We start from the raw sequence: 19,916 nt of genomic DNA on the forward strand, positions 1-19,916 counted from the left end.
AGATCAGGCTGGCTGTTGTCTCCATTCTGCTCCCTGAACACCAGCTCTTTGCTGGGCCCTGTGCTGACTGTGCGAACTCAGAGAAGGGTCTCAGCCCCACCCTGCCCTAGAGGAGCTCTCAGTCTGGCCAATAATACAAACAGACATCCCTCCAGCATGCTGTGGGGGACAAGGGGAGGCATTTGAACTGGAGCCTACTTCTGATGCCATTTCTGTGCCTCCACACTCTCTTAATCCATTTTTCAAATGTTTAGATATATGCGTATCTTTGATAATATATTAGGCATGTGTGTGTTTACCATGAAATGTAACTTCTGTTTTCAAAACTCAGTTTGTTAACCCCAGTGGAGCTCAAACCTATCATTCTGTCAAGGTGACTGGAGCCTGAGAGGGGAGAGGTTATTCCCCCAGGTTCCTCCATGGTGCAGCTGAGAGTGGACCCAGGCCTTCCTCTGGCGGTTGGCTCTCCCTGCATGACAGCTCTGGGTTGCTAGTTGCAGGTCCAATTTCCTTTCCCTTATATTTCCTCACCAGAGCCCTCCCAGGCCTGACTCACTCTCTAGTTTCCATCAGGCAGTTCTGGCCAGATAGGGGACATGACCTAGGGGGCCACAGGACCCAACAGCCTCCCAGGAGGGACAGTTGTGCAAAGATCCAGGTTGCTTGGGGCCCACGAGTGGCCCTGAGACATGTTACTGCTTCTGCTTCTGTCTTTCAGTTGACAAACGAGATCTCTGAGGTGATTCTGAAGAAGGATTGTATGTGCAGCTAACAAATCACAACAACGTGTGTTTAAAACAAACACATATTGTATACCTGCTAAACACCAGCTCCTTTTCTTGTACTATCTCATTTGACCCACTTTTAGCCACTCTCTTGTTTTAAGTATCATTAGAACCATTTTATAGATAAGGAAACTGAGGCTTAGGGAAGTGACTTGCCCAAGGTTACATAGGACTGTGGTTGAGCTGGGATTTGAACCCAGAAATGGACAATGTCAAAGCCACATTCTTCCTGTGGCATCATGCTGATTCTGTGCCTCCTGCCTGAGGCTCAAATGACCTGTAAAGAAGAAAAGACAGATCTGGGGAGTTATTTGGGAAGGTGCCAGCTGTGAGCTGGGCACAATGATCAGGTCAATCACTCTCTATGAACCTCAGATGCCCCATTGCAAAATGTGATGCTTACCCCTCCTTTGCCAGCTGCTGTGAGGAGCCAGGAAAATGCCCACATGCTGCCTTGGCCCATGAAGGGCTCATTCAATCACATATATCTGTTATTGTAAGACAATGGTTCTCAAACTTTCATATGCATAAAAACTACCTGAGAATGCAAATTACTAGGTTCCATTCCCAAAGATTCTGATTAGCAAGTCTAGGCTGAGGCCCAAGAATAGCTATAATTCATGATTTTTTCCAGGTGCTTCTGATGCAGGTGAAATGAGGATGCATTCTGAGAAATCTCCTAAGGCAAATACACTTGGAGCCACTGAGCGCAGAAAACCTTTATTCCTGAGTCAAAATTTAAGTTCTAGAGTTACAGCCTCCCAGGGCGAAGGCAGCCTCTAGTGGAGGCTGCTGCAGAACTCACAGCTTGGGCCTGTGACCCACGATCTCATCCCAGCCCTTCCGACAGGTCCGAATGATCCACTCATGCTCATCATCATCTGTAGGGAAAGAGAAGAGCCGGTCATGCCTGGTCCTCACTGAGACCTTTCCTGCCTTGGAGTCCCCAGGTGGGTCTTCGCGTTGCAGTGCATTCCAACACAGGCTGATGGTCTGCTGGTGGCCCATCCGTTTAGCTCTGAGTGGGCAGAAGCAGCCCTTTCATTTAAACCTAATCCCTCGGCAGAGTGCCTGGTCTTGGGGAAATTGAACACAAAAGGGCTTATGGTTTGTGACTACTGCCGATGGAGGCAGCTTGAGGTCCTCCAGCCACTCTGAGCTGGTCTGATCCTGATGGGCAGGGTGCTCACCGGTGTGACATGGCACAAATAGCAGCCCCAGAACAGTGGGGCCAGCCCTGGCTGGTAGCACTAGCACATAGTTTTAGGTACTAGTTGCCTTTCTGCGCTTTCCTTTCATGACCCCTCAAAGAGTCCAAGGTTTCGGGGGGCAGGGGCACCCCCTCTGCTGACTCAGGTGCCTGCCAGGGAAATGCAGAGGAGCAGTGGTGGCAGCTGTAGGTATTCCCAGGGGCCCTCAGCACAGCCATCTCCCTCAGCTTCCCCTGTGGCCCCCCTTGAAAGGCCAGCCTTTCCCATCACATCACAGATGAACAGAGGCTCTGGGGTCGGTCGCTTGCCCACAGCCTGGGGTTAGTATGTGGGAGGACCTACAATCTGAACCTAGAGTTGTCTAACTACAAAACCTATGCTGCTTTTCAAAACCTCAAATGGAGTTGAGTGAGTCAGTCTCCAGTCCACTGCACATGATCATCATCTTTCTGTGCCATACCCCTTGTGAATTTCTGTATTTTTATTTTCCCCTTTTCTCCTCTGGACCACACCCAGCCCCTCCCCAACACGACAAGGACCCACACTTATGGTGGGATATAGACCCCTAAAAATGCATGTAGCTATATAAAGTATGTACTGTTGTTTGTGTCTGAATGTGTTTTTAATTTATAGAAATGGCATTGTGCTATGAATTTCATTGTGCCGTACTTCTTTCACCCAATGTATGTTTTTAGGATCTCTTCTTGTTGCTATGTGGAGTCTAGTTCTTTGCTTCTTTGCTGCCTCATATTGCACGGTTGGCCCCTCACGTTTTACTCTCCATCCTCCCAGTAGTGGAGATGGAGGTTACCTCCAACTCCCTGCTACCAGGAATGGCACTGGGACAAACGTTCTCCAGCTCATGTGTTCAGGGATCTGGAGGAGGATCTCTGGGGTCACATTCCAAGAGGGTCAGTGATCCTGCAGAGACCTTGTTCGCCAGTGTTCCCAGCGAAGCCACGCCCTTCTCTCGCCACACTCAGTCTCCTTTCTCCCTCCCTTTCCTCTCTGCTCCTTGTCCTCCCATTCTCTGGGCTACAGCATGGAGGAGTTCTGGCTTTCTCTCCCCTGTGCCTAGCTCAGTGCTTTCCACCTGAGATGGGTGACAAGTGATAGAAGCTGGGTAACCAGGGGACTTCCTGAAAGCTGAAATGCAGAAGTCATAGGAAGCCTGACCTCTGAATCAGATCCCCCTGCCCAGGCACGCCTTCCTGTCCTGTAAAAAGCCCCAGGACTGGGGCCCAGGAGATGGAGGTTCATGTGTCCATGTGTGCTTTATTAACCTACTGTGTGCTTTCTTAGCCCTGCATCTCATTGGATCTCCAGCAGCAGGGGGGAGAGTGCTTCCATGTTATAAAGGGGATGAGCCTTGTCCTAGATCCCTGCCATGCAATTTGAGCAGCGGTTTATCAGGCCCTGCAGCCTAACCTCCACCCCAGAGCAGATGAGATGGTGCCAGGACCGAGCCTCCCCCATATAACACACACATTTCTTTACATATGATTTAAGCAAAGAGGCTTGCCGGCTAGCACGCGCTGGCCTTTGGAACCGTCCTAAGTAGCCAGTGGGCCTCAGTTTCCCCCTGGCCGGCTGCCCGGTTGAGGCTGGCAAGCCCAGGGGTGGGGAGATGGGCCGTGATGTGTCAGCACACAAGGAGTTAAGTGCTGGTGGAGCCCACTTTTGCCACACTGTGAGCAGCCTGGTTGATAATTACAGTTCTGAAGTCTCCAGGCTATTCGAATCAGTGCAGCTGCAGCCTCTTCAGCGGTAACCCCTGAAACCAGACAAACTGGGTTTATTGTGCTGAACCAGTCCTCAGGCCCCTCCCTGATCGTTACAAATTGACAGCAATGGACTTAACAGCCCTCTTCACTACCCCTTTCACTCTCTACCTGGCTGCACAGCCACCAATTTGAATCACAGATGCCTCCCCTCCGGCAGCTGCTCACCCACCCTCCTCCACCTCCCCTGCGCCTCAGAGGCTCCCCTGGCCCTGCCACGCCAGGGTGAGGCTGCCGAGGCACATTTCATCAATATTTAAAATGGAATTAAACCTGTAGCTTTGATTAATGCCTCCCAGATCCCGGGAGTTGTGATTACTATTTTGCAAATTGCGATTGTTGGAATATGTTAATATGATTGTCTGAGAACATCTTCACCTTCTCAGATAATTTTCCCCCTTTTTGGCAGGAGGGGAGGAGGAGGGAGGGAGAAAAAAGATGGGAAAAAATACCTCACAAACTCTTTAATCAATTGTAAATTATTACCTTTGGCACCATTGCCAGTGGCACAGACGGAAGGGGAGGAAGATTTATGGTTGGGTGCATTTATCTGTAAAAGTTTTTGGCTGTTGTGGGCCTCGTAATCCCACTCTGGGAGACTATCCTAAGGGAATAATCTATTTGTCTTAGAACTATTTAGAATTAAGAGAATGGAAAAAAGCACACATTTCTAAAAAAACTAGGGACTGATTACTTTGTTGTATATTCACTCATTTAACCAATTATTTCTAAATACCAACTACAAGGCAGGAATCATGTTAGCTTAGGAGGAGGCAGGAGCCACTCATGAAAAGCCATGTGAAGGGACATTTAGCAACTATTGAAGATGGCAGTTACAAAGTCTGTATAGCAACATAGGGGAAATGTTTTTGATGAGATAATAACCAAAAACAATTGAGAAGAGGCAAGAAGCAAAAAAAGAAACAAAACAAAACAAAACAAAAACAAAAAACAAAAAACAAAACAACAAAACATAGGCAGTATATTTCATGTAAAAATTGTGCAAAGAAGAAAAATTAAAAATAATAAACTGAAATGGTTAGCTCTAAGCTGTGGGACTAGAGTGGTACTTATTTCTGCTTTTGGTATTTCCCAAATCTCTTTCATTATTGTGTGTTAATGACAGAAAAATATTTAAAATAATTATTGATTTTTCCCCTATTCTCCAATCCAATGTCTTGGTAATTTTATGTGTTTTGTTAACTGAAATAAAATATTTCTAAGTTCCTAAAAATACTGACATGTTCTTTCACTTCTAAAAAAGTAAAAATCCTAGCATAAAAATATTAGTAAAAAGGCACAAAAATCAGAATAGACAAGTTTCCTGTGCAGAAAAATTCCAAATAATTTATGTAGATACTCTGCCCTAAGAGTTGGAACGAAACTCTCCACTTCATAAGTGTGACCACAAGTGACTTCCTTCCAAAAAGAATACAATGTGGAAAAGAATGGAAGAAAGAGTAACTTAACAATGACGCTTGACCTCAGCCAGGTGTTCAAGGTCAACATCGACATCAGTAAGTCATAGTGATAGTCTGCACCCTTGATACCGTTGGATGAAAATGGCACTTTACTTTTGTGGTCTTCCTCCTCAAACCCCACAACCCCAGTCTAATGATGAGGAGAACATTAGTCAAATTCCAGTCCAGGGACAAAATAAGTACTCAAAACTGTCAGACAAAGAAGGTCTGAGTGACCACCATACTAAAGAGGAGCCCAGAGAAATAAAGCTAAATGCAGTGAGTCCTGAAACAGAAAACGAACACTCGGGAAAGACTGAGGAGTGCTGAGGGCATGGTGGGCTGTAGGTAATGTGAGCTTGTTGATATTAATGTCAACGATAACTCATTAAATATGACAAATGTACCACGCAATGTGAGGTGCTCATCTAAGGGAAACCGGGTGTGGGGCATATCAAGAAGGCTGTGCTGTCATTATGAAACTATGCTGTTGGTTCTAAAATAAAAAGGTTATTCTAAAAAGTGCATGGGGATCCAGTGTGCTCCCCAACATGCAAGATCATCGGGTATTCCAAGAGACATGGAAGGCTCTTCACGCTACCAACCACCCAAACAAAAGCCATTCACTCCTTTTCTCTCTCATGGTCCCATTATATCTCAATTTTTCAACACCTCCCTATATAATATTTTTCTCTCCCAGGACCCAGCATATAATAGATGCCCAATAAATGCTTTCCGGGTGGCCCTGAGTAAGCCTTTTCATTTTGACTTGTTTCATTTGCCATCCACAAACATTCCCTGAGCACCACTGGGCATCGGAGTCTCAATTCAAAAGTCACCTGCTCACAAGGAGCCTCCAGGTCTCTCTAGCTTGTCTTTTCTTCACAGCGTGCACCACTCTCTGCAATCTTCTTGCTTATTATCATGTCGTCTGTCTCCCCTATCTAGAGTGTAAGCTCTGATGAGACCAGGAGACTCATCTTCTTGCTCCCTGTGGTGTCCCCAGTGCTTAGAGGAGTGACTGGCACATAGTAGGTGTGCAGTCAATACCAGCTGAATGAAGAAATGAATCAACAAGTCCAATCCTGTGGTCAGGCTTGTGCTCAGTGCTGGTGACAGAGGGGACCGAGACCCAGCAGCAACTGCTACCAAGAGGCCCAAGTCAGGCACTCTTTAGTTTTAGGTCTGTTTGAGGTTATAAGGCAGAAAGATGTCTTCTTCAGGTTCTGAAGTTTTGTGACCACTCACATGCCCTGCACCTATGAATCAACCTAGCTTCCTATAAAAGAGGAAAGGGAACTTGCTTCAGAAGAGATCCCAAATCTTACCATGGACTCCTCTGATGAAAAGCCTTCCCTGAAAAGGATCCCATTTCTTAGGCCCTCCAGACCTCTGGCTTCCTTCCTGACCCACCTCACAACATCAGGTGTGGCCACCTCCAGGTACTGCAGTTGCCCGGATGGGCTGCTCCCCAGTGCCTTCTGTTCTGGACCTGGCTTAGGTGCAGGCTCTCAGAGCACCAGAGAGGCTAAGGGCACTTACCATTCCTGGCTTCTAGTATATATAAAAAACGAAGAAAGGTCTAAACAAGGCAGTATGAATTATATGTTTCAAACATTTATATTTGATAAATTATTGCTTTTAACAGAAATAGACAAATGTAATAGGAACATGTTATTACAGAATTTCACTCAAAAAAATCTAAGTTCACAGAGACCGAAAGTGGTATGATCAGGAAAAGGGGTGTGGATTCAGAGCTGTCTGATGAACATGGTCTTCCTTCAGTCCTATCACAACCCAGACTTAAGGCCCTTCGTGAATGTATGTGGGCTGGGCCCTGTGCCCTTTTGTCTGTCCTCTGTCCCACCCTACGGGCCTGCCTGGACGTCAGCCTTCCCTGACTCAGGCTGAAGTCATGGTGTTGTTCATGGTCACCCCATCAGCCTGGGGCAACCACATGATCAAGACCTGGCACAAATTTGGCACTTAAGAAGTATTGACTCAATATATGGTGAATAAATGAATAAAGAAATGTAAATTTGGAGACATAAAAGTAATAGATTTACCCTGGGGGATTTGGACAAAAGGGGAAGAATTTCTTCCCCTCCCTGGGCAAATGAAGCTCCTAAGCGGGCCAGGCAGGCATGCCAAGTGCAGATCCAGGGCACCAGCTGCGGTTGCCCTGAAGCCACAGATCGGGCAGCCCCACCATGCAGAGAGGCTGAGTGGCCTGGCATCATACCTGAGACTAACCACCCTTGAAGCCCAAAGCTTGTCTGGCCTGTGACCTGCTTCACAGCGAAGGTGGGGAGGGGCCCGCCTGCACAGGGAATAGGCGTGCTGGGCCTGCCTAGCTGGGCTCAAGTCACCAACAGTGACATCAGTGCAGTCTGCAGGATCCTGAAAGTCTCAATAGCTGCAAGGAAACAGTGACTCCCAGATGGTCAGCAGGGAGAGAGCACGGCATGGTGGTGGAGAGCATGCTCCGGCGTTGGTACTCAATGCCCAAGTGGGCAAGTGGTCTCACCTCCATGTGTCTCATTCCCTCACTTATGAATGTGTCTGCCTGGAAGGTTTCAGTGAGATCCTTCCTGAAAAGTGCTTCACAATGCTTGGCGCGCAGGCAATGCCAAAAACAACAACAACGAAAACCAGAAGCTGTTTTGCAAGATGGGACTTCTGGGTGCACACAGCAACCCAGCATGGACTGGAAGGAGTTCTGGAACCAGACAGGTCTAGGTCAGATGCCAAGCTTGCAGCTTGCTTGGTGATATAGGACAAGCCACCCTGAGTCTCTGAGCCGAGTTCCTATCTGTACTTTAGGTTGAAACAGACTTCCTGCAGAGCGCAGAGTGAGGCCTGGACAGCCAGGAAGTAGAAACTACAATGATCACTCTGATGGGCCTTTAATTCCCAAATGCCTACAAGGGACCATCCTTAAAGGACTCACCAGGACATCCCTGGGACTTCTGTCTCCCTGCCAGGATGTGTGGGGAGCTAAGGGAGGAGAAGGTCTTTACACAGGATCAACATCATAAGGATCAAACACCATAGCTCAGTTAATGAGTTTTGTTCAAAGCCAGGAGGGCAGGCCAGGGCAGGTGAGCCCAGGTAGGGCAAAGAGGTGGATTGGGGTCACTGGGTATCCCACCTCTTGGCACACTGTGGGCTGGGCACATCTGCGGTCACCATGGCTATGCAGGTCCTGCCTGTGTGAGTGGGGGTGGGATGGGGGCTGGGAAAGGGAGGAGACCCAGAAGAAACTGCCTGGGTCAGAGGAAGGGTACCTGGGGACCTGCCTCTGGGGGCTGCATTCGTCCTCCCTCAGTGAGTGAGAAGGGGTTGCCCCCACTTAAGACAAACAAGTCAAGGCTTAGCAGGACACAGTGATTTGCTGCTTCATTCCACCAGGGCAGAGCGGAAGGCTCAGTGTGCTCTGGTGCTGGTCACACTCGGTGAAGCAGGGAGTGTGTGCACATGCACAAAGGCATGTGCTTCCCTCCAGTTTTTCTCACACAGAAGGGTGATTGGTGTGTACCTGTGAGTGTGCAAGCAGCTGTGTCTGAGAGGGAGGTTTGTAGTGCACATGTGACACAAGGTATGCGGCTGGCCGTGTGTGGCAATGTAAGTACCTGAAGTCTAAGGGTGTGAGATCGCATGCAGAGGGAGGAGGCACCGCCCACCTGCAGACAGCTCAGTGCTCTCCCAAGATGCCCAGGCTGGCAGTGAGCACTGGCCAGGCCAGGGTTTCTGTCATGGGGGGCTGCTCTCTTGCCTGGGGTAAAGGCCCATCCTCCAGGCTGGGATTCCAGCCTGTGGGCAGATCCCACACCCTCTGTGCAAACGCAGGGCTGTGTAAGCAGGTGGGGCAGGACCAGAAGGAGGGTGGCAACACCCAGGCCTCCCTCACAACTCCTGACAAGAAAGAGGCTTTGAACTTCACTGGCAATGGCGGTGGCCAGAGGCCAAGGCCACAGCATTGTCAATATTGACTGAGGGGGTCATTGCCCAGACAGAGCCTTACTTTTCCCTGCAGGTGAATTAGGGCAAGCCACTTCACCCATTGTGACCAGAGGTGCAGGGCCCAGCACCCACCAGCTTGTCAAGGCCTATTCAAATGTAAGAGACTTGGAAAAAATGATTGACTCTAAAATATCAAAAAGAGAAACTGCAAAACTGAAATTAATAAATGTTCTAATTAATACATTCAGATTTGATTAATTAAATTTAGAAAGCAAAACAATTTCATTATACTTGAAATCCCATTTGCAGGCTCCATTTCCTCATTTTGCCAGAATTTTCCAGCATGCACATGACTCTCAAGAAATCACAGCCAATTGTTAAACTTGTAGTTAAGCAATTTCCCAGGCAAGGTTAGAAAGATTCTTTCAAAGTTTTAAGAGCAGAACATTTGTATTCAATGTGGGAGTGTGGTTACATTCTGTTTTAATATATTGAAATGACTTGGTAGGTCTCTAAGGTTAGGCCTATGGCAGCAGGATTAGGGGTATCACTGGGGAGGGGTGAGTCGGGCAAGGGACATAGCTGCCTGGTATTAGGAAGGACTTCTGTGTGTCAGGTGTCACTTTGCATGCCCCTTCTCATGCAGTCCTTGAACACCTCTGTGACTGTGCAGATGGTGTTTTCTCGGGTGTGTGCTGGGATCCAGGTGATAGGTATGGGGAGAAGTGCCCATAGTCAGAATGAGTCTTGGAAATCTCCTAGGAAGCCCTAAGCTGGAGAAGAACATCTCATTAGGTGCCACACAGCCAGTCTTCTGACACTGTTGGGACAGTCCTGCTGTTGAGGTCCAGAGGCAGAGTCGGCTTGTATTTGTGGGCAATACAGACCCTTACATACCAGAGCCATCCTCCGTGCAGCAAGGTGCTCCCAGATGGGAGGCACCCAGGGGCAGAGCACGCTGACTCGGACTCCCCACATCCCTCCAGAGCAAGTGTGTACAGGGTGGAGGGTGCACAATCAGCACTGACTATAGTGCTGTTCTTCTTGATTCCTGCCTTCAACAAGCACTAGTAATTGGATCTGTGTTTGCTAACCACATTCGTGATGCCTAGCCACCATACCTAGGCAGCTCAGAGGAGCCAAGTGCCAGCGTCACTCTGTCAGCCCAATCCCATTTGTAGCCTTTGCACACTCCTTCTGGCTCCTGCTCTCTGGCTGCATACAGATGATGGACTGAAGGTGCCCTAGCAGTTGGGAGCCTGTTGTCCAGTTGGCAGATGCTAAGGGCTCAGTTAGGCCAGGGTAGTGGGGACATCCAGGAGGGATGGAAAGCAGGAATCTATAGAACTCCTTGAAAGACTAGAATTCACTGAATCCTTGAGGCAATTTGCAAATTCAATGCTGTCATGTGTTTCACAGGGAGTGAACTGAGGCTCAGAGAGGTGAAGATATCTACCTGAGCTCACACAGCTAGTGAGTAGATTCAGGGTCATAATCAAGTCTGTCTTCAGAGCTGCTACCCATGGCCACTACCCTCTTCCCTGAAAACCCTTTCCACTACAGTCCTTACTGCTTGCTGTCTGAAGGACAGAAGCCAAACTCCCCAATCAGAACTCAAGGCCCTCAGTAGCCCACATGAGGTCCCTCTGCCTTGAATGCCCAGCTCAGATCCACTACTGTCTAAGCCCAATCTGTCCATCACTGCCAGATTCCTCCCCAACCCCCAACACACAGGCAGAGCTCAGGGCTCCATCTTGAGTACCCGGGTTCCCTGGGTCTCTTGGTGTTTTTGCCCATGCTGTTCCTTCCCTTCTATGCAGCAACATCCACCTCCTGTCCTTTAAGACCTGGCCGGGCACCTCCTTGTCCAGGACATCATTTCAACTATGCTGGGGACACACTCACTCTTCTTTGTGCTGCCTCGGCCACTGTGATTCCAGCTGTGGTGGCACCAGAGAAATAGGGGCACTTCTCACTTTTAGGGGGAGGAAATCTTGTGTTTGATATTTCAAATTAAACATAAGCATGAACATGACAGGGAGTAGAGGGTTGTGTTAGGGGTCTTGGATGGTTTGTGTTATTTTTATTACTAAACTATATTTTGAGGGTGGAAGCACTCAGGCCCCAGGCCAACCCAGCTGTGATCATCTGCTTATGCATCTGGTTTGAGGGGTAGGTACTGGGTCTGGTTCCTACCCGAAATCCTAGGGTGCACTGTGGCTCAGTGAAGGCCTGTGTCTAGGGGGAGCTTGGGAGTCTGAGGCTCTCGATGGATAAGAAATGATGGAGATGATGGGGCCCACATCTGGAACAACACACCAAGGGCGAGGGACAGCAGGAACCTGCAGGCTCAAGACCAGTTTAAAATTGGCATCAAAAGCAGGTGGACAGGGCTGGGGCTGGGGCTCAGTGGTAGAGGCTTGCCTAGCACGTGTGAGGCACTGGGTTTGATTCTTAGCACCAAATGAAAAACTAAATAAACAAAATAAAGACATTGTATCCATCTACAACTAAAAATATTAAAAACAAAAAAGCAGGTGGGCAGAGGCCATAGGGCAGCATGCCAAGGTGACAGCGGCTCCTCCTTTGACTATGAAGTTAGGAAGGCCCTGCTTTTTAACTTCACCCCAGGGTGCAAAATAAGCCCACTGAGGTTGCTGACATGTCCCAGGCGCTCGGCCTGGGTGAGTTCTGTCCCCGCTGTACCCCCAGCATTCTCTCCCTTCATGCTCACCACAACCCTGTGGGAAAGGTCCCATTTCTATCCCCATTTTTCAGATGAAGAAACTGAAGCTCAGAAAAGTTAGAGACGAGCTCAAGGTCACACAGCTGGTAAGCATCTGGCTGGGATCTGACTGCAGATCTGGCTGACTCTAGGCTCAGCTCCTAAGCTGTCTGCTTCTCTTAGACCTGAGGTTGAGCCAAAGGCTCTGACTTCCAGAGCATGGGCTTTGGCCTTGCACGCACTTCTATTAAAGGAGGCAGACAAATCTTGCGGGTGCTGGCTGGGCTGACTCCAGCCGCGGAAAGGGAAGCTGTGTCCTCTGGATGCCTCCAGGCTGCTGTGGGGGCGGGGGACACATTGTTCCCAGAACCTGATGGGCACTGTGGCTGGAGGGGATTTCCAGGGCCTTTGGAGTTGGGCTCAATGGGCAACTCCGCAGGCCAGAAGGGATGGCAAGCAGGGGCAGGCTGGTACTCCTAGAGCGGAGATCTCGACAGGAGCCCGTGGATGGCTCCCAGGTGGCTGATCCTGCCTTCTGTAGGCAAAATTCTGCTGATGGGTTCGAAAAACTGGGGAGAATGCCCATAGCTTTGCCTAGATTCCCAGAGAGGTTCATGAGGCAGAAAGGCCACAGCATAGCTCATTGGTTCAGAGCATGGCCCCTGGTGTCAGAGAGATCTGGGTTCAAATTCTGATTCTTCCCTTTCATAGAAGCAAGACCATTGGTAAATAACCTACTTCTTAAGCCTTGGTTTCCCCATCTGCCAAATAGGGATAATGGCATTTCCTCAAAGGGCCGGAATGTGGTGAGTGCCTGGCAGTGGAGGCTTCGATGCTCAAAGCTTCCCTTCCTACTCTTTTTGCTTTCAGCAAATGCCATGTCTGCTGGCAGGGATGTGCGATCGGCACGGGCATTTCATTTGGCAGTAACGAGTGTGATATTATCCCTCCACAAAGCCTTCATTACAGTGCTTTTGACAATACCACAGATAAAGCAGGGATGCCCCTGCATGCCAGCCTCCAGGTGATTATCACATTTGGGTAAATTGCCTTTTGTCTTGCTGGAGAGATGATGGGAGGGGGCTGTGCGGGAGACTCACTCTGCCATTTTGCAGAAACCGCTAGGGAGGCACCGTGGAGAGGTAGCTGGGTTTTCAGAGAGAGCCGTGGCTGGCAGTGGGAAGGCAGGGCTCTGGCCCCAGATCTACGTGGCCAGGCTGTGTGGGGTCAGGCATGTGATCTGCCCTCTGGATCTCAGGTTTCTCACCTGTCTGAGAAAGGCAGTGATTTCAAGATTAGAGCAGTCTTGGTTTGTCGGAGGCATTGAGAGTCCCTTGGTCATTGGTCAGGTTTTTTGTTTGTACGTTTTTGTGGTGCTGGGTGTGAGAACCAGGGCCTCACACAGGCTAGGCAAGTGCTCTACCACTGAGCCACACCCTCAGCACTTTTGTCCATTTTTTAAAAAAACGATGGGGTCTTACTACGTTTCCCAGGCTGGTCTCAAACTACTGGACTCAAGTGATCCTATTTTTCTGTGTTACTATGAGGATTAGATGAAATGAAATGAAATAATGCCTGTAATGTGCTTATAACAGCATAGCAAGCATGCTGTAAATACTCATTATTATCTATCTTTATCACCTGAAATTGAACATGGATATCTTTGTGTATAATAAGGTTTATTTCTCTGCTACCATTTTTAATGTCTACATTGTATTCTATTGTAAGAATATACCATATGTTATTTAACTAGTCCCCTTCTGGTGGACATTTGGGGTGTTCCCATTTTCAACTGTTTAAACGATGCCAGAGTTGGGCACAGTGGTGTATATCTGCAATCCCACTGACTCAAGAGGCTGAGGCAAGAGGATTGCAAGTTTGAGGCCCTCAGCAACTTAGTGAGGCTGTCTCCAAAAATAAAAAGGGCTTGAGAGCTCCCCTGGTTTCGGTCCCTGGTACCAAAAACAACCTTGACAACAACAGTGCCAGAGAAACTTTAGAAGACCACAGTGGCCTTTCATTTCCAGGTGCTACCCGGCAGCTCAGGTGTCAGTCACCCTTTTCTAAGTTGCCTGGGGAGCAGGTAAGTACCAGAGTTGGGCTTCTCGCCCAGACTCCTTTGAATAGATGGTCTTGGGGCTGACCAGGCAGAGTGGAGAGGGGAAGACCTTGGAAGCAGATGAGACTGAGTGTGAATCCTATTCCTGAAAATGCCCTGGAGAAATTCATCACCTCACGGAGCCTCAGTCTCTTCATTAGCCAAACAAGGCTCACATGAGGATTCCCCTTTTCCTCTGTGGAAGTGTCCAGGGCAGAGTAAGTGCTCCCTCAGTGTTGGTTCTCATCTCCATCACCCTTTTCATCCTCCTCGTCCTCATCCTGGGTGAAGCCTCTGTCACCTCCCAAAGACTCTGAATCACACCGTGGGTCACTGTGTAGACCCCCAATTCACACCCCTTCTTCCCTGTGTCCACTTAACAGCATACATTCAAATGAGGCTTATGGTCTTGATTTTGAATTCTATCTGGAACCCATAGGTTCAAACGCAAAAGGGCTCTCTCTGCAAATAATCACTGGTGTGTGATATTTTTAAGAAGCCAAAGCCATTGTTTCTGATTGAAGGAAAGTTGGTGCTATTTTGAAGAGCAGCACGATTAAGCGGTGGCGTTATCTCTTTAACCATTGGGAATTATATGCTGTTTGAAAGATTTGTGAGCTCTAGGACATTTGCCAGATGTGCTTGATTCGACATTTCAGACAACAAAGGGGATAATGTTGGCGGGAATCTTGACGGCATTTCTGATGATCAGGATATTCTTTGAGGATGGTACTGAGACCTTTCGGGGAAGAATTTCAGCTTTTACATAAACTAATTTGGGATGCTCACTCTCTGTCTTCCACAAAGCAAATTTAGTTCATTGTTAGTTGTATATGTTAAAATGGTTATGAGGGTTTTTTCTTTGAATATTAATAATGTGCCTTTCATCGGAGACACTCGCATGGGGTATCATTAATTGCGGGGAGGGAGTAAGGATTAGTGGTGCAGTTATTTTGCAAATGATTCCTACGAGTAACGTCAAGGCAAGGAACAGCGACATGAAAGAGATACACGTACAAACTGCCAACATGGCTCGGGCTTAGCCTTCCTTAGAGGATTGAAAGGGACATGTAGGAGGGGGCAGGGTTAGTTAATCTCCCAATTTCCCATCATATTAAAGGCAATTATCTCAAATATCTTCAAATGCTTCCTTATTGGCTCTCAGTGTATAAAGAAAGGACCTCTTTTCAAATAAGGTAGCATCTCATTCTAGGGACTATGGTGCTTTGTCTTAAGACTCTAAAAGAACCTTTTCGTTCATTTAGGAAGCTTACTGAGCTCCCGATGTGTTTCAGGAATTGTGCCTGGTAGAGGAAAACTATGAATCAGACATGCCCCTGTCTAGAGAGGTGCACACAGAACAAACTAGGCTAGGCACAAAGCTAGCGAGAAGGATGAAAGGAACAGTATTATATTAGTCAGTTTCCTGTTACTATAACAGAACATCTGTGACAACTTAAAAGAGAAAAGATTTTTTAAAATTCGTGCTTCTGAAGGTTCTAGTCCAAGACCAGGCAGCCCTATTGCTTTGGGCCTCTGAGGGCAGCACATCATGGCAGGAGACATGGTTGAGCAGTTTACATCACAAGCCAGAAAGCCAAGCAGAGAGACTGAGACCAGGGTCCCACAGTCTCCTTGGATGGTGTGTGCCCAATAGCCTAAGGACCTCTTGTAAGGCCCTACTTTCTAAATGACCAGAGCATCTCCATACTACCACCGTAGGTACTAAGCCTTTAACAAATGGATCTTGGGGGACACTACACATATTCAGACCACAGAAAACAGGCTTTGGGAAGGTTTGGGTTCAAATCTAATTTTGTCACTAGTTGTGTAACCATGAGCAAGTTATTAACCTATCTGAGTCCAGGTATCACACTGTAATTGTGGTTCGTGCAAATTACCCCATTGGGAAGAGCCGGTGAGAGAAGCTGGTAAGCTCCTCCACAGTGGGCATTCCCTCCCCAGCTTCCTCTCTCTGAGCTGGGGGTGAGCAGGGGAAGCTGCACACTGTTCTTTGGTGATTCGTGGCCTTCTGTCAGGTGGCAAGCATTGACAGGAAAGGAGGATAGTGATAGGTGGAGAAAGGGGGAAGGGCAATCTGTGCTGGGGGAATATGTAAAGGGGAATGGGGTAAAATATGTGGGATGTGGATACCAATGCACGGCAGCTAGCCTGGCTGGACTAGGACGGGGTTGGAAGAGGCCAGAGGATGGAAGATGGACCTTTACAATTAGGCTGGGCCTGAGCCTGCAGATGGAGAGCAGCATTTCATTTCCCAAGCAAAAGCTCTGTAGAGGATTAAGCATATCCAATCACGTGTCTCCCTAGAGACTTCTTTGCTGTGGAGCAGAGAAAGCTTAATAATCATCAGAGCCTAACTCTCTTTTCTCTCCTCCAGTCTGAATGAACAATCATCCTAACATCAGACACAACCACCAATCACAGCACACCTGTCCTGGTCCAGGTGCTGTACTATGTATTTTGCATACTGAATCTCATCTTTCCTAACCATATCTCCAGAGAAGTATAATGCCCATTTTACAGATGAGGAAACTGAGGTTCTAGAAGGAAAAGTAACATACCCATGATCACACAGCTGGTCCATGGTGTATCCAGGATTAGAGCTCCAAACCCAAGCAATTTCAAGCATTGGAACAACCAAACAAAAACTTTGCAGACCAGATGTGGTTTGAGAGCCACTGGGTTGAGACCTCCGATGACTGTTAAGCTGCTTTGGAAACTTGGGGGTGCACAGACATACAAAAGATTGCTTTCATTATTCAGAATAATAAGTTGTCTATTATGTGCCAGGTATGAATTTTGTATAATTAGTTGAAGAATATGAGGGACTTGCAAGCAGGTGCTCTGCCTCCCTCCCTGCTTTTTCTTTTACACTTAATCAGCTCCAACTCATGGGACTTGTGTGAGATGCTGGGGACATAGTGAGACTTGCACAGTTACATGGTCCCTGCCCTCAAGCAGCTCCCAAATAAAGATACTTCCACTGTCACTGGCTAAGTACTGTGAGGGAGGCTACAGAGGATAGACATCTGAGGCAGGCAGGGCAGTGGAGGGTGGCAGGTGGGTCAGGGAAGGAAGCCTGCAACAATGACCTACAGTGGTGGGTTCTGACTTTTACAGGGATTGCAAAACTAATTTAGTGCATAGGAACCAGTATTTAAAAGAAATAAATAGAAGAGAAAATACCACAGTACATTGCATGTGCAAAGATACACACATGCACGTGCATGCATATGTGCGTGTGAGAGAATGGGGCCAGGATATAAAGCATTCTTTACTGTGAGACAAAGGTTTGAGAGACGTAGTCAGAATATATTGCCTGCCCTGATCCCCTGGCATGTTGTAGGTGTTCAAAGTCTTTTTGATGAGTGGAAGGATGGATTTAAATTTTTACAGCAAGGTCAGGGCATTGGGGTACACCCGTAATCCCAGCTACAGGGGATGATTTGAGCCAGGAGTTCAAGACCTACCTGGGTAGCAAAGCGAGATTCCAACCCCCACACAATAGAAAAATGATTTGCAAAGCAATCCATCAAGGTACCACCCTCCCCAGTTAAGAAAGGCATTCTCCAACACCTGTGTCCTGTAAACCTGGATTTATCCAGCATGTTTGTAGTTTAGCGGCAGCTGGGTCTTACCAGTTAGGCCTAAAGCAAGCTTCTGAGGGAAAATGAGCCCACGGGAGACAGGGAAAGAGCTGAGGTCTGAAGAGAGCCTGCAGGGGAACCAGAGGCAACTCTTCGCTGGTGCCCCAGTCTGTGACCTCCTAAAAAAACGAGTGCCCAGCCCTGACCCACCCAAGTGGCATGGCTTCATAATAGCAGTGGCAGAGGCACTGTGTTTACGCTGGGATGGCCTCAGTCACCCACGCCAGGCCCAGAGAGCCACCAACCCCTGCTCAGGATGCCAACAGGAAGCACTGTTTATGGAGGCAGATTGGAATGCAGGAGAGAAAGGCCCTGAGCAAGACGAGATGGTCAGTCCCTGGCAGGGGGAGGTGAGTCAGGGGTAATGACTAGGTGTCCAAGAACAGAGGCTCCCTTTTAGTGGTTTTTGGGATACTCTGAACTTGGACCATCTTATAATATCTGGACCAAAATATCCTCTGGCTATATTTCTCCTCCATCCTGAACTCTTAAGGTTAGAAGCAACCCTAGAAATTATCCAGCCCAACTCCCTCATTTTACAGATGAAGAGAAAGGGGCCAGACAGGGAAGGCACTGATGCAGGGACAGCCAGCAGTCAGCTTGAGAGGGAGGGCCAGGACTGGGAATCCAGGTCTCCTGTGCTGCCACCTGCCACCTGCACCCTTGGTCCTGTCAGGTGCCCCTCCCATCTTACCAGAAGGATCTTCTATCTAATTTTGCCCCTTTTGGCCTCTTCTCTAAGCAGAGAAGTCTTTCTAAAGGACAAAGCGGTTACTATGCTACCTGCTAAGACCTTCCCTGCTCCCCACTGTCATAGGGTGGAAAGACTCGAGACCTTTCCTACTGCCTTCACCCTGCCCATGGCCTGGGCTTCCTCTCTTGCCCTTTCCCCCTATCATAATCTTATGATCCTGAACTACTTGTGGCTCCCTAGAGGTAAAATTTTCTCTCCCAACTCTGAACTTTTACTTGTGCTGTTTCCTCTGTTTTCAACACTCTTCCCAACCTGTGTACTTGTCTGTTCTTCTCTAGGTTTCCGAGTAGATTCTGGTTTTTCCAGGAAATCTCCCTGGCTTGCTGGCCTCCAGAATGAGGTATCCCTAACTTCCTGGCAGCGACTCTATTGTTATGATTCACTTCAGCACTAGTGTCTCTGCTCCTTGACAGATGATTCTGTGACATAATTACCAGAGCCAGACTCAGCAAATACTCAACAAATATCTGCAGACTAACTGTCAGTGTCCATCATTCTACAGACCTCCTACAAATGGCCTTCTCTTCCCATGTGTTAACAACTTAATCACCAAGCATGGCTTCTTCTGCCCACAGGATTTTGGGAATCATAATTTTTTGTTCCCCAGTCATGACAAGCTTTTCTGTAACTTTGCACATGCTGTTCGCTCTGCCCGGAATGCCTGTCCTCAACATTCCTGTTCATGAACTCCCTATTCATTCTTTGAGGTCCATGGTGTCTGTGACCTTCTTCCTGAGTGACATCCTCCATCCCAGCCAGTGATCACTTCCCTTCTTCAATCCCCTCTCATCCCTCAGGGCACCCCTCCACCAGGACTCAGGTTATATTACACGGTAACTCTATGTTTGTGTGTCTTCCTGGACCACTAGACTGTGAGTCTCCATGGGACCAGGATGGCATCTCTGGGAGGCAGAACTGGAATACAGTTCTAACCTAAGGAGCTGAAAATGAATTCCTTGCATTTCACCAAAACTGAAGACAGATGATATGAACACAGAATGCTCCAGAATATATTCCATGGAAACCTAGTTCCTTAAAATGCTTCCTGCTGCCCCACCTCCCAACTAAATTCATGGTCAAATACATTTGGGAAATGAAACAAACATATTGCCCTGGTACAGATTCCCAGCAAACATTCAGTCCTTAATTTATCTCTATTGTATGTACTTTTTCTTTCTTTTGCAGTGTCAGGGATGGATCCCAGGGCCTTAGACCTGATAGACAAATGCTCTACCACTGAGTTACATCTCCAGCCCCTGTTTCATATATACTTAGTGAATAACTATTGTGTGCTAGGCCTGTGCTTGGCTACAATAGTACGCCAGAGGTTAAGCAGAATTTTTGCTTCTTGTCCTGTGATTTTGAACTTTACTTGTTTAAAGGCCTTAGTTCTCAAGGAGGAATGATCCTATCAGGAAAGGCTCCATTGAATTGGAGGCTGAAAAAGCCACCTTGTGATTTCTGATGCTTG

The 19,916-nt window shown here is 47.8% G+C and overlaps 1 protein-coding gene across 1 annotated transcript in view; it reads right to left on the reverse strand.

Annotated features, from left to right (window-relative positions):
- Positions 1 to 1,499: 1,499 nt before the first annotated feature.
- The window catches only part of Morn5 (MORN repeat containing 5), a 32,027-nt gene continuing 13,610 nt past the window's right edge, over positions 1,500 to 19,916 (reverse strand). Inside the window, exon 5 of the mRNA XM_047525775.1 lies at positions 1,500 to 1,666. Coding sequence (XP_047381731.1) covers positions 1,587 to 1,666 — 80 coding nt within the window. The 3' untranslated portion in view covers positions 1,500 to 1,586. The remainder of the gene's footprint in view (positions 1,667 to 19,916) is intronic.

This window comes from Sciurus carolinensis, chromosome 14 (genome assembly GCF_902686445.1).
Source record: "Sciurus carolinensis chromosome 14, mSciCar1.2, whole genome shotgun sequence".
Lineage (NCBI taxonomy): Eukaryota > Metazoa > Chordata > Mammalia > Rodentia > Sciuridae > Sciurus > Sciurus carolinensis.